General features: G+C 37.6%; 1 protein-coding gene across 3 annotated transcripts in view; it reads right to left on the bottom strand.

Annotated features, from left to right (window-relative positions):
• Positions 1-507: 507 nt before the first annotated feature.
• Positions 508-15217, bottom strand: part of SERAC1 (serine active site containing 1) — a 28291-nt gene continuing 13581 nt past the window's right edge. For 2 of the 3 annotated variants that reach the window (XM_075498912.1, XM_075498911.1), the window contains exons 10-17: positions 14032-14194; positions 11005-11155; positions 10046-10187; positions 9132-9232; positions 6272-6369; positions 5514-5696; positions 4887-5030; positions 508-2941 (exon numbers count right to left, since the gene is read on the bottom strand). In XM_075498912.1, the coding sequence (XP_075355027.1) occupies positions 2805-2941; positions 4887-5030; positions 5514-5696; positions 6272-6369; positions 9132-9232; positions 10046-10187; positions 11005-11155; positions 14032-14194 (1119 nt within the window). In that variant the 3' untranslated portion in view covers positions 508-2804. The other variant, XM_075498913.1, reaches the window with a different exon arrangement.

Below are 15217 nucleotides of genomic sequence, written 5' to 3'. Positions count from 1 at the left end.
ATACCTGCGAGCCACATCTGCAGCTGGGTTCCCAGCTAGATGGGATTAACAGCATAGTTTGAGACCTAAGAATTTACATAAAGGTACTGTTCTGAATTAACGTGACACCAGGGAAGCACGAAAGCATACGTTTCTAAGGGGAAGCAGACGCAAAAGGGGAAACGCAAACGCAAGGGGAATGCTACACAACAGACCCTCTGGCCCTCAAACCAATGTCTGTGCATGGTTTAGGAGGCACTTCTGCAAAATCTAAAAGCACGACTGAAAAACTCTTGGGTTTGGCAAAACTGATGACTGGCTGCACCTCCCAGTACTACGCCTCTTACAGAAGACGAGGGGTAAACATTACATTCTTCCAGCATGAGACAATCACTAAAAAATAATGCAGGTCTTTAACAAAAGTGAACATGATCCAGAGCATTCATTTGGCAAATCATTCACCTTTAATACATTTTGTGGCACACCTAGTACATTTTTAAAAACACATTTCATTACTATATTCCAAAAAAAACCCCACCAAACCCCAAACCCAACAACCCCCCCTCAAAATATTGGTTTTAAAAGTTACACATATATACATACAGTTACAAAAAGGAGAAAGTTGCCTCAAGAGTTCCAGTTACAGTAACAAAACATAGATGCATCTACTGAGATTAATGTGTAACGTAATTGATCTGAATCCCTGTAAGCCAAAGAAGTCTATTAAAATCAATACAAGATTTGTCACGCTAAACACGCATTCAGTTATTAGAAGTCTTGTCTATTCACAATGAATTCCACATACCCTCTACTTTGTGAATACAAAGTGTTCCAATATATTTACACTCTGAAGTTTAAACCACAGTGTAAAAAGGATAAACCTCTTTAGAACTTATGACAGTTCTGTTACATTTTCTATCTGAGATAACTGCCATGCAGTGTTCTTACCTACATCTCGGTTAGGGGGAAAAAACACTCTTTTTGCTAGCATAGTGCTGTACATTCTCTGTACTACTCTTATGAATTTTACTTTGTAACTCCAGCAGGTCAAGGCTCAACTTCCAGAAATGCATTTTCAGATGTAGTGTCCTCCTGGGCTGGGGTGCTCTCAAGTGGGAACAGCTGAGGTGGCCTCAGGACCTGGCGGGACTGCAACGGCCACTGGTGCCTGCACCAAGCCCATGCAGAACTGCAAAGCACATCCCATCTCTTTGGTAGCTTTCATAGCCATAATTTTAAGGCCAGTAATACTAGATCCAGCTCACAGAAGTGATGCTAAGAGATGTCTTAAGCCTGTCATCAATACAGGCCTTATTTAACAAATGGTCAGCTAGGGCAGTATGGCCTAATCATAGCCTATGTTTTTTTTCCAGAGAGGGTTAGGGGTGGAAAGAAAGGAAGAAAAGAGACCCCACAATTAGACTACGCTGCTTTTAACTACATTGCAAACTATTTAAGACTTTAAAAAAGTGGCTAAGCACTGCCATTTTTTTTTTTCTAAAAATACTTACTTCTCACCAGTACTGTTAAGTATCCTTAACACAAACATAAATAAGACAACACTGCTGTTTTCTCTATATCTACACCAATAAATACACTTGGGCTTAAAAGAAAGCAAAACATCTGGGATCTTCTGCACTTCCAGTGGGACCTTATGATCACCTGAATTTTTTCCTGCTTTACTTTTTCTCTACCTGAGCTCCAAACTCTAAGCATCAGCTTTTTTGTCAGGGCCTACATTTGTCTTACTCCACTTGAGCATTTTCAGTGCTCTTTAAATCAGCTAAAGAAAGAGTTTCTAAATGAGTAACATGAGCCAGGGATTTGAATGTACCATCTTCCCAGTGTGTCCCAAGAGTAAAACAAAAGAGCTAAGCCTCTGTTCTGTATCTTCCATGTGAACAAGCACAGAACTGCCCTGAGTCTGACCAGATACACACTGTCCTAAAGAAAGCAATCTCACAAATTGCTAAGATTAAGAGAGAAATGTACAAGAAGGTGAACAATTGTTTTGTTTTGTTTTCATTTATACAAACAGATTAAAACAACTATAGTAGTCTATGCAAGACAACCCAGCAACCTATCTCTTTCTCACACAGAAAACAGACGCCATATTTGCTGACAAATCTGGGTGGTCTATTAAATGAAAAGGCAAATCACAAAAACTCCTGTAATTGGGCCACTAGACCAAAATGCTACCTTCATTCACTTGGACAAATTTCTTCAGGGTCCAGTCAGACTACTTAACATGGACAGTAAACCAAAGCTTTGAGGCAGCCACATGCTTCTTCTCCCCTTTGACAGAACAGATAACCACCTTAGTTAATTGTTTCTAATCCTTTCTATAAGGCTTTAGTCCAAGATGTACATTTACCTTAATGAGACGATCTACCTTCAGAGCAAGCTTTTTTTTTTTTTTTTTTGCTAAAAGACGATATCCTGGGCACTCTCCATAGTCTAGCTGTGTTGCTCCAGAGGGGTATCTGTAGACTAAGTGAAACTTCACTTCCACTGAATCCCCATCCCCTCCCAGCCAAATTCCTGGAGAATTTACACACATTTTGTTAACAGATCATGGTCACTAAGCCAACACACATCTTTTTGGTAAGTTTATAGGACTTCGGTTTATATTTGTTTTGAATATATTCTAGAAATAAGTTGGAGATGTGTCTTAAGTTGGAGATGTACTGAAAATTATTTTTGCAGCAGATACTATTGAGACAGCATCTTTGTAGTTCTGCAGATCCCATAACAAATGTTAGGAGAAGAACTTACTGTGTGTTACAGCAAATGAAGGAAATAAGCAGCCAAGGATGGCAAAAAACTCAGTCTCCAAGTTCTTGGGCTAAAACGTCCTGAATGAACTTCAATGTACGTTGGTACAGGAAAGCATCCTTCTTCTTTGGCTTACAAATATTTAGATGATTAACATCCACTGGAATAAGGTCTCCAATTCCTAACTCTGGGGGGGAGGGGGGGGGGGGGGGAGAAGAAGAAAAAAAAACTACCAACGTTCGTAAGATCGCCTAGACTGAAAGGCACATCTTGCATTAGCAATTTCTCTCTCAAAAGCAACTTCTCCTGTATTCAGTTTAACTATTTTGTCTTCAGTATTTTTTAATGTGCTTTTAAAAGCATCAATACACACTGTTATAGTCAGGCAGAGCTATACGTTGCTACAAACCCCACACTGGTAAACCATTAGGTCAGAGTTCTACTACCTTTATCGGGAATACATAAACGTACATTTCTCCATACAGACAACTTTGAAGAATCAAAACTTCATTTGCCAGCATCTGACTGACAGCAAAGTCCTGACTGAAGTTGAAGCATTGACATGAACAGGGATAGGGTTTAATCCAGGGTATCCAGATTCTGATCACCACTAACTGCCCATATTCCTTATAGAATACTTTGATGTGGAGATTAAAAACGGGACTAGAATGAACCTGAAATATGCCACAAATCACTACACACATTTCTGGGGAAATGAAAAATTTACATTGCTTTATTGTAGAATACAAGTATTCCATTTTCAGCTACTGATTTTGGGGCACACTACAGCATTTATTCTTTCCTGACAGCTATCACCACTAGTGAACTTTCCAGTTAGGATGCTGTGACTGCCACATTCCAGTTTATGAACTATTCACTCAACCTCCTGAGAAATCCTCCATTCCAATCCTTGGAACTCTGTATCTTTAACCATGTAAAATTACACTAGAGCAGGATGAAGTTTGCTTTCACGTGCCCAAGCATGCATGTAAGAAACAGTGAGTGTACTGCTCGTCAGCCTGGGTTTTGAACAAAATGAGTGGCGTGCCACTGAACCGTCATGTACCCTCTAAAGGCTTTCGAGAGCTCACGTTGCATTGTGTGTCATCTCTAGAAGAGGAGAAACATGCTACAAAATTATAAGTGCACAGTGCTTATTTGTGCACTCTGTTATCCAGCCCTCTTTTTCATTTTATTTTGTTAAATAAAAAAAATGAATGCCCAGTTTTTCAGTCCTCCCCAATAAAATTGCATCAGCAACATTTTTGCAAACAATTACTTCTTGAGAAGACATACTGAAAAAAGACTGCTAAACGTTGACTCAGGAAAACAGGGATGTACAGTCCGCCTTTTTCAGAGCAACTAACCTTGCATTTAACCTAGTGGATTTAGCTGGTGGAAAGCCTGATCTAAAACCCAACAAAGCAATGGTTTCTGTTCAAGGCCTTACAAGGTACCTTGGGCAGTGCAGAAGAGGTTTTTGCTCAGGGAAAACCTGAAAATATCAGACTTAAAACAATTCTCTAAGTTGAACACCCATAAACAAAGCAAGAGAAAGAACTGTCTGGTTTTCCCTTCTCTCCTACAAAAGACAGAAAGATGGAGGGAACTCTTCAGGAAGCAAACTCTATTGCTTGAGTACCTGAGATATGGAACATAAAGGACTCTTAACACTGAAAACCAGCTTTGTGACTTTTTCCTTCCATTAGCAGTTTAGTATTTTTCTTTCTTATTTTTTAAAGGAGGAAATAGCTGGAATTTGCATGAGCTTCTAAAACACTATTCAGCCTACCTATACAAGGATAAACCGTTACTCATAATTACAATGGCAAGGACTACAACAATGTAACATTAGACCAGGGTCTACCCTGCTTTTTTCAATAAGCAAGTGTTACTCACATTTAGAAGAATCAAACCAAACAATTGCTTTTCTAAGATATAAAATAAATGTAGCTGCCTCTGATCTCAGCAGGGAGACTGTAGTTAAACTCAGCCAAAAGTTTAAACGAAAAACCCCACAACAGATGTATTTTTCTAGGTCTTTCTACCACAGCATTTATAATCCTTCCTCATTATTGATGCTTACATGAATATATACAAAAATAAATAAATTAAATGGCTATTTGACTTACTTGCTGATTCCAGAGGTACGACATCCAGTTTTATCATGCTGCCTATGTGTGTTGGTAAGGTTTCTGCAAAACTCAGCACTGAAAATTTCTTATCTTTGGCAAAAGACAGGAAGTCATCATTCAGCTCTTTAAGGGCAGGAGAATCTGAGAAAGAGCAACATAATTTTTGCAGTGTTACCTTGAACATAAGATTATAGCATTTGTCTGGCAAGACTGCATTCCTAAAGAGATGTTTTGGAAAAATTAATACTCCAGTAAAAGGAGTAGCATTTTGTTTGCAATCCCTTTTTCCAGCTATCATATGCAACAATTGTTTATTTCTGCATAGCATGGAATTTCTTGAGAAGGTAGGAGTCTGAAGTCCAGCACATGTTGAGTTATTACATTGCTAAATGGCCCAAACTACTATTCTATAAACTTGTTATGACTCCTTTTTTTCGCCTTGCCTCTGCAATCAAACGAAACAGTTACTCAGAATTACTTACAGTAATTCAACACACAACCCAAAACATAAAAAGGGGGTTTGTTGTTTTTATCCAGCTTTTTCTGACAGCACGATTAAAAAAAAAGCATCATGAAGAGATTAACATAGATCCCCGCTGTTAAATGGTAGCAAAGTGAGCGTACCCTTGCTGAGTTCTTTAACCTCCACAGACGGAAAGAGAAGATATCTGGCATTTATAGAATATTCAGCCAGCTGGGAACCATGGTGAGGTACGCTATAAAATATGATTCCTCTGGTGTTGTTTACAATTTTATCCATTTCTGGATTCTTGGAAGCATCCACCAGCATCTTTTTGACTAGAAGACCTGGCAACAGGAACTGAATTAATGCAGGGATTTAAACCACCATGAAAATAACGATCATGCTATATTATCCGTGAAACAGCTAACCATATTCTTGCCTCAGTTGATTAGTCCTTAGTTTACCAAATATGTAAGATTAAGTTGAAAAAAACCAAACCAAACCTGAGGAGGCATTAAAATAAAATGTTATTGAATGATGCAAATCCAATTTTAGTTTGCTTTAAGTGTTGATGCAAATCCAATTTTGGTTTGCTTTAAGTGTTGCTAATGACATTTACTATATGCCTGATCATGGAGAAAATTTTGCCTCTGGATTCCCATTTACATGAATTTCAACTCTTTTGTGGTTTTAAATCAACACAGTAAAAACAAACAGCAATAAAAATCCTTTCAAAATGAATATGCTATTGAATATAATGCGTTAAGAAAGTAGAAATCTATTTTCCATTTTTAGGTCTTTGCAAATTCTTTAGATAAACTATTCTGAATAATTGCATTTCAGACTGAATTTGGTTAACAGCTTATTCCAAAATATAACAGCAAATAAATACTTTATATTAAACAGGAAATGTGCTTACCACCCATGCTATGTGATACCCACACCAGAGGTCTGTCTCCAATCCCAGCAGCTCTGAGCTTGTCAAGAAGCTCATTGCTCCTGTAAGCAATAGACTTCCTGCAAAGAAAAAACAAACACAAGCATGGTGAAGCATGATAGGTTAAAAGGCAATGTTAAAACAGAATGAATTTTCAGTGCTGCACATTTATGAAAGTGAATTAGATACATAAAACATTAATTGCTTAATTATTGTTGCTACATTGAAAAATGCCAAAAACTTTTGTAAGGTTGGCTTCACAAGGATAACAGGAATTGAGCTAAACTCAGTTTCTTGATCTTGCTAGAAAGTTTTATTCCAATTTCACTCACCACTCATTTCCTTTAGCTTTAGTTCGGCAAATATCTTTATGGAGTTTTAGATAGTTTCATTTACACATTGTAACAAAATTATGTTTTCATTTTATGAAAGCATCATCAATGCATAATGAATTTTATCCCCTGAAACAGGAATATACCTAATGTATGACAAAAATGTACTTTGCTAAACAATGCTCAAAATGTGGAGCAATGTACAGGAATTTAATAACTAAGTGCATGATCAACCAATACATTAAAAAAATCACAGATAATGCCTGTGATACTTTCCAGACAATAATCTCCAAATGCTTTGTACTGGAATAGCATAAAAACACAATAATCTTCACTTTATAAATGAAGCGACTGAGCTCTGGAAAGGATACATGTTAGAGGTTGAAAATGAATCTGTGGTACAACCAAAACAAAACCAATGCCAATTCCCAATCCAAGCTTGAAAGCACAACATCGTTACTCCTTGCAGTGTAACAAGAATCAAACACAGAAGACCCTTGGATAATGAAAACATCAGGATATTGGGGCAACCACTGTGCAAAAATTCATCTCTATTGGTTCTCAGCATTCTCACTAGAAATTGCTTTTATAACACATATGAAAAGGATACTCAAATGTGTCTTTTCACCTGAACAATAGGCTTTAGGATAGCTGAGAGACATAAAAATTCACTTTTGAAACAGTGAATGAGCCTATACACTTAGAGCAATCATAAGGTTGTGATTCTACTGCTACATCTTTGTTCCTGCTCGTTAAAAATATCTTAAATATCTTTCATTTTTTATTAACCGTATCAAGTTATAAAATAATCAAATACTATGCTTGGGTGATCATAAATAGCAGGTAATATAATTTTCCATTTTGTAATGAAAAAGACATTATCTTACAATAAATAAAGAAATCTATGTTTTCTTTTTCAAATTTTCTTCCATTGTACTTATTCCAGATGGACGTAGGAAAAAGGTTCTCTTGGAATCACACAATCATTTAGGTTGGAAAAGACCCTTAATATCATCGAGTCCAACTGTAAACCTAGCACTGCCAAGTCCACCACTAAACCATGTCCCTAAGCACCACATCTACATGTCTTTTGAATACCTCCAGGGATGGTGACTCCACCATTTCCCTGGGCAGCCTGTTCTAAGGCTTGACAACCCTTTCCACGAAGAAATTTTTCCTAATATCCAATCTAAAACTCCCCTGGCACAACTTGAGGCCATTTCCTCTCATCCTATCACTTGTTACCTGGGAAAAGAGACCGACACCCACCCCACTACAACCTCCTTTCAGGTAGGTGTAGAGAGCAGAGCCTCCTTTTCTCCAGGCTAAACAACCCCAGTTCCCTCAGCCGCTCCTCATAAGACTTGTGCTCCAGACCCTTCACCAGCTTTGTTGCCCTTCTTTGGATGGGTACATCCATACATCCAAAGAAGGCTCCCCTTCTTTGGGAGGTACAAGGTCCCTCTACAAGGTCCAGTCTTCTTTGGACCTTGTAGAGGTAACCACCTACATGTTTTTTGCTGTCATTGTTCTGTCTAATTTCAAATAGACATATTAACAGCCATGTCTTCCTTATTTTTTTCCTGCTTACATGCTTTCTTTAATGCAATAACTGTATTGATCCTTCATATATCCATAGGGAGGAGGGAATGAACAAGTACCAAGTTCCCAGTCTATTATACACATGCTGAATTTTTTTCACCCCTACACAAAACATAATCAGTTTTCAGACTCAACCTGTGAGCAGTCGTGCCCATGCCTTCACTGAAGTACAGAAGTTGAATCTACAGTACTAGTTACATGCTTAAGTATCTGCGTAAGTGTTTGAAGGACTCAGATTAGGATCTGATTTAAAAACCACTGAACTCAATTACTAAGCCTAAAATCCATTCAAGCCAAATAACCTTTACAGGCTCAAAGTGTTTTTATTTTTTAGAAGGAACATGTTTGGAGGTAGCATCTCCCTCTGACCTGCCTGGTTCATGGTCAGTAAAAACATAATTCCTCTGACAAGGGCAATTACACTATCTGACCAAACCAGATACAGTTGCTGTATTTTATCTACCAAAGACTTATATGAATCTCTTTCCAGGGATTAACACTCCTTGAATAAAATTATATGCTTCATTTTATGATGAGTATCAAGTCATAGTACAGTGATTTTTTTGCTGTGCTTATGAAGCATTGTTGAGTCATTTTAAGTTTAAGAAACATTCCACTTAAGATATAAAATTGATGTTATCTTTACATCAACTAATAGCACAATTCAGTGTCTCCCCTAAACATGAAGCAGAACAGACTGTAAGAATTTAGCAAGTTGCCACAAGTAGTTATCCAGGAGGCTAAAAAGCACAAGCATACTATGACTGTACCTAATGTTTTTCCAAACTTGATTTTCAAATGCAACAGGAGAAGTTAAATTCACTGTTTCACACTAGGTGATCCCAAGGATCAGCTTTACAGGTCTCCCTCCTGTCCCCGCTCCAAACTGCAGACACCACATTTGTTACCTGTGAGCCTCAACAGGACATTTTGCTTTCCAGTCACTCAAATGGGTGTCATATTCCACAGATATGATTCTAAGGGCAGGACAGTCTGAAGCCAGCCATGTCTAAATTAAAGAAAAGCGAAACCAGAAGGAGCTTACAATTGAAGTACTTAACAAACTCTTGCAAGCAATTTATCAGCAATGGAGCAAAGATGCTACTATGGGGACAATATAAAGCAAGATTTCTGCTCTTCAGTTAATCCCCAAATACATCCTACACCTAAGACTATTATTCTTTTATTACTTGCTGGTGAACTCTAGCCTGCTCCCCAGCCACCAAGTAGGTAAAGGATGGAGATGGATTACTAACTCGTGCATTCCTGGCTCCCTCTCCTGGGTGAAACAAGAATTACTAAGATTATCAACAGGACTGATCCGTTTTAAATTTTACAGATATATTTTGGTGGTTATACCAATGTGAGTTGCTTGAAGCAGTAATTACTTATTTACCAACAATATTTAAGTAGCAATCTGCAAAAACTGAGGTACTCAGACATCTATGTAAGAAAGGATACTTAATTTAAAATGTAATTTTATGTATCTTTTTCTCAGCAATAACATTCCATCAAAAAAAAAAAAAAAAAAAAAAGAGAGTGCCTGAGGAAAGCAGCCATTGCCTCCTCTTTCACCAGCAGGAGAATGACGGTGAGAGCATTAAACTTAGCAGGGATTTTCCTTTGCAAGAAAAACCTGTTCAAAATTTCAGCTTGCTAACAAAAATATATCAGGAACTTGGAAAGCGCTACTTGTAGAAAAGATTACAAGTCATTTGATTCAAAAGTAGACAACTGCTAGACAGATAATTCTAGATCCTCTGGACAGCTCTCATTAATGAGAAAACAGCAGCCACATGTGAAAATGTTATTGTCCTTTTACCTTTGGCCAGCACTGACTATAGTCCTCTTCCCCTTCTGAAGCCTTTTTATCCAAACACCGGTCAACGTCTTGCTGTCGCCAGGTTTTAAATGCTGCTCCCAAAAGACCATGAACAAAAAGGATGTCTGCTCTGATGGGCTGACTGATAGAGAAAAAGGAATTTTTAAGACATGCATGGTACATATTATTTTAGCAAATTAAATTTACACAGAACTTTTAACCTAAGGGATGCCAAAATGCTATTTTTAACACTATATATGATTCCGTATCTTATGGACATTTCATGACCTTTCAAAGAAGACACTCAGATCAAGACAAAAAACAGGGATCCACCCAGAAGAGAGAGAGATAAAAAGAGGTATGGAAAGTACCTACCTCACAAGTCGTATTTTTCTATAATGAAAAACACCATTCTCTCCAGCCACTGTTAATGCAGCTTGATAGTTCTAGCTTTATCATCAAAGTAGATCTTCACTGTAACCTGACTAACACCAGTGACTCAGGGAATAGTTGCTACTAAGTGACATACCACGTTGGAGATTGCTTCAGTCCCAGATATACAATCAGTATAAAAAGAAGCTGAAGCTGTAAATTTACTGCATCTTAGGCCAACATGTACTGCTGCTAACAGAATAATTACAAGGCACTGTATCCCAAGACAGCCAGTACAAAGGTTAAGTGGTTGCAACGCATGCAAAGCAGTAATTCATCTCATGGTTTGTGTTTGGATTTTTCCATGCAGTACAATAATACTCCTTTCATGGCTACCGACTGCTCCCATCACTTCTGTTGTTCTCCTGTTTGAGAATCTAAATTCAGTCCTCTCAGCCCACCAAAGAATAGGAGCAGGTGACATGAGCACAGTGGCACTCTGATGTCAACTCTTCCAAAGTTTTGTACCTGAACAGTATAACAAGTAACTCAAAGTACAGCATGTACAATATCTCCTTCTGCTTTACCTGCTACGATATTGTGGATGCAAGACATAAACACCATCTGGATACTTTTCTTTCACTGTGTCCCTGTCTAGATTAGCCAAAGCTCTGGACGCATGAGAAGACTGAATGACATGTGGGGATTTCATTACTTCAGCAAGTACAGAAACCCAACCTACATTGAAAAAATAAAGTGGCAGGTTAACTAATTAGAAACATAATCCAAACAAAAGAATTCAGAAACATCATCCTTCAAAGTACACTTGTGAAAATAGATGTTAAAACTTAAGAATGGTAACATCAAGCCAAATTATTTCAATCCACTCTCTTTACCGCAGGAAAGCCAATGCTAGATAAGTGGAATCTCCAAAATGCAAAAATCCAGAGTGGTGAGGAGGCAATGTATTTTACTGCTGTTCAGCTTATGATCTCAAGGAGAACCCCTTCTCAGAAGAAAAAGAAAGTGTATCAGCAGGTCAGTGCAGTTGTCAGAGAGAGAACAGATCTCGAGCCCCTTTTTGCAGGTAAAATGTAAGAAAGACAGAGAAAAGAAATGTCCCAGAGAGAAAATGAAGCTTAAAGCATAAGACAGACATAGAAAACAACCCACAGGAATAATGGCAGGCGGAAACATTGATGCTTGCTGTGAGAGTACAACCATTTCTAATTTTAAAATCCAGTGTGTGAAAAAATGTTCAAGGAATTAAAATGTCCTCGCTATTCTAAAAATAGTATACCATTTATACCTAAGAAACATAAGAGAATTAACGAAGGAAACCTTTGAATACATTCCTCAATAACATTTTAAGTCATAGCTACCTCAAGAAAAAACAGACACTTTATAATAGTTTACCTAAGATGTAAAATATAGTTTCTTAGACATGGATGGGGATGTTCACAGACTCTTGAGGAATGCAAAGGACTATCTTTTATACACACACAGACACAGGATTTTATACACACAGGATTTTATATTTCTTCAAAATCCTGATAAATCTTGTTGCTGCTGGCAAGAGTGGTCTATAAATGACAATTACATTAAAGTCAAGTTCATAAATAAAACCTGGGAAAGACTTTGAAGAGAGGTTTTCAAATGGAGGCTGATTTGAAAAAGAAACAATTTACTTAATGAGCACTGTTTCAAAATCATGCACAGTATGTTGTTATTAAGGTAGCCAGTATGTTGCTAATTCAAGATCGTTAGTTCACTGTGGAATTAGGAAAAGAACGAATTGACATGTGAGTTTTGTTTAAATGCAAGTACCTTTGAGAACTGTCAAAAAAAGTACTTTTTTTAAGAATTACGTATTTAAATTACATTTCTAAGCAGAATAGATGTTGACCACTGTGCAAGTTCTGCTTAAGAACACTAGCTAAAATCTATTTTCAGTTCTCCAAATACAATGAAAGACTGCCAAGCTAGTCTGCTTAAAACTAGCAAGGTCTCTGGTTTTGCATTTCTCTTAAATGAGCCAAGATGAAGGGTCAAAAATAGTGTTCAGAATCCTTCTGCCCCCAGCTACCACACAGTGCATCATTGCTTTTCTTCCTCTTCCTATGCCAGCAGTTTTTGCAAAGGAAAAGAGCCTTAGGGGTTCTTTCTTCTTATGCATTATTCCACAACAAAAGAGAAGTCTTATCAACTCTTGACCAGCAGTATCCAACTGCTCATCTCTGGAGTCTGGTTCACTGTCTAAAATTCCATTTGTACTGAGAGCTCTGCCCCATGGAGCTGCTGACTCTTCTGTTACGATCTCTTCCTCTATATGTATGGTTTTAACAGTCATCATAAGAATGTAAAATGGTGCTAGAGCTCAGATAAAGGCCTTTGTAGTCCAGCTGTCTTTCTCCAAAAGTGAGCAGTAATGGAAGTTGCGGAATAATAAAAGAATAGGGCAATAAAAGGGCAAGTATATATAGTGCTGATTCTCCACTATATCCTCTCAGTTTTGTGCAATCAACTTGGCTTCTGTGTGTAGAGCTTTATGGATTTTTCTTTCCATGAATTTGTCTAATCACTTTTTGAAGCTTTGTAAGTCTTCAACAATCACAATGTTTTGTGGCAAGTTTTAGTTTGGTCATGCACTGTATAGAAAAAAAAATATTTATTTGTTCTGCCTCTTCATAATTTAATGTACAAGAACCTTTGGTCTTGTGTTATGAGAAACAGCAGATGCCCGTTCACTCTTTGCCTTCTCTACGCCAGTGAGGATTTTATAAATCTCCATCATATTCTCCTTCAGTCGTTTTTTTCATACTAAGTGTCTTAGTCTAGTTATTTGTTCTTCCTACCATAGCCATTCCAAATTTTTAATCACCTTCACAGTCTTTCCCTGTGCCTTTGCTATTTCTCCTTTTTGCAACAGAGAGATTAAAATTGCATACTGTGTTTAAGAGGCAGACACCAGCTCAGACATATGCAAGGGCATATTGATATTTTCTATTTTTATTTCTTTCCTAATAAAACACTGGGAATTATTTATTTGGTTCAGAACTGAAAGGAATAATTTCACTGTGATATTTAGGGGGTATTAAAAAAGGGGCATCTGAGCAAAGCTTAGCAGAAGTTACTAGCCTAACATGAAACAAGGGAGGGCGGGAAGGCATGTTTCATTTTATTCCAGAAGGTAAGGACTGCAAGCTGGTCTGTTCCTTTATGAGAATAAAACACAGTCAAGAAAAAAAAATTAATCTACCAGGTAGGTGATCTGTAAGAGTAGGAAACTCAAGATTTTTGCCAGTAACGTGAACTGAACATCAACCAAGTCCAAATTTTCACCATCCATCAGACTTAGAGCACCTCTGTAGCACTGACATATATTGGCTAGAGAGCATACAGGAGTTTTTAATCAACACCAGATAAACTGTCTATATTTTTTGTATTAAAAAAACCCAACAACGACACCTCCCCCTGCCCCCCCAAATATAAAAAAACCACCACTGCCATGGTCTGCTGCATTTTACAAAAGCACTGAATCTGAAATTTTAGATTCTGAAAATTTTAGAATAGAAATCTGACATTCAGACTGCTTGCACTTGCTTTCCTTTTACCTGCACGTACTATGGATGAATGAAGACGTTCATCCAAAGCCATATTTCCAATAATGCGAATTATGTTCCTTTGTATTTTTGCTGAATCTTTACGTAGCTGGTATATCCTCTGTAGTAGCTGAAGGCCTCCTTTAGCTTCAATTTTATCACAGTGAGAAGAAACCTACCATTATACAGCAAATACAATGACAGTAAGTAGATGTTCTGCAAAAGGTTCTTTGAGATGCTGTTAATTACAAATTAGGGAATTTTAAGGAGCCAATAATGATGCAGAGCCTTTATTACATAGAAATTCTTATTAATCTAGAATTTATTATGCCATAGTTGAAGAGGAAGTAAATATTTTAATATGCTAAATGCATGATTTCTATGGATTGACAACCTGAAAGATGCTAAGTACCATCACTCTACTCTCATCCACATCCAAGGGAGATGAGATTGCTCTCCACTTGGCATGATCAAATTTCAACTAAAGTTCCAGAATCCGAACAGGACAATTGTCTGCATTTTTTAAAGCACTATCTCAACCAGAGCTCCTTGTCTTCCTGTTCACCACCTAAACGGCAATCATAATCCCTTCTCTTTGAAATGCAAAGGTATTTCTGCACTCCAAATAGTACTGCTATCATTATTGATCTTAAGGGCAACAACAGATTATAGTCCAAGCAGATGAATAGGCACTAATTAGTTGTCATGTCAACTACTGATACTGGCCAAATGCTTATGACTTGAACATGTTGTCTATAGTGCTTAAATGTGTGGTAGTTATGGAACTGCTGATGTCCTCAAGTCTGTGGCTTTCAGCAAAGACACACATTTGGAATGAGTACAGTCACGACTTTTTTAAACTGAAAATCTGGAATATAATGAATTCTAGACTAAGTCCGAATTTCTATGCATATGGAAGATGTGAAAGGAATACTGGCAAACTGCACTTTATCCATACCTACTACCAATAATGATTTGGTATTCTCAACGCTGTTTCTCAGTGTTCTAGGCTTCTGAACAATTAAGTGCACACTGAAGAGTGCAGCAATAGGAATCAAGAAGAATCGTTGTTACACAAAATCTTCCATACTCTTCACCTGTGTCTGCAAAGAACAGACTGGTCCTGGGAATGCACTGTATTAGCTGCATGCTGTGCAATATTCTGTCCAAAGGCAGTGACCCTTAAAGGAGGGACATT

This window comes from Mycteria americana, chromosome 3 (genome assembly GCF_035582795.1).
Source record: "Mycteria americana isolate JAX WOST 10 ecotype Jacksonville Zoo and Gardens chromosome 3, USCA_MyAme_1.0, whole genome shotgun sequence".
Taxonomy (NCBI): Eukaryota; Metazoa; Chordata; class Aves; order Ciconiiformes; family Ciconiidae; genus Mycteria; species Mycteria americana.
Note: the sequence above shows the minus strand (reverse complement) of the source record. Positions and strands in the feature narration are given on the sequence as shown.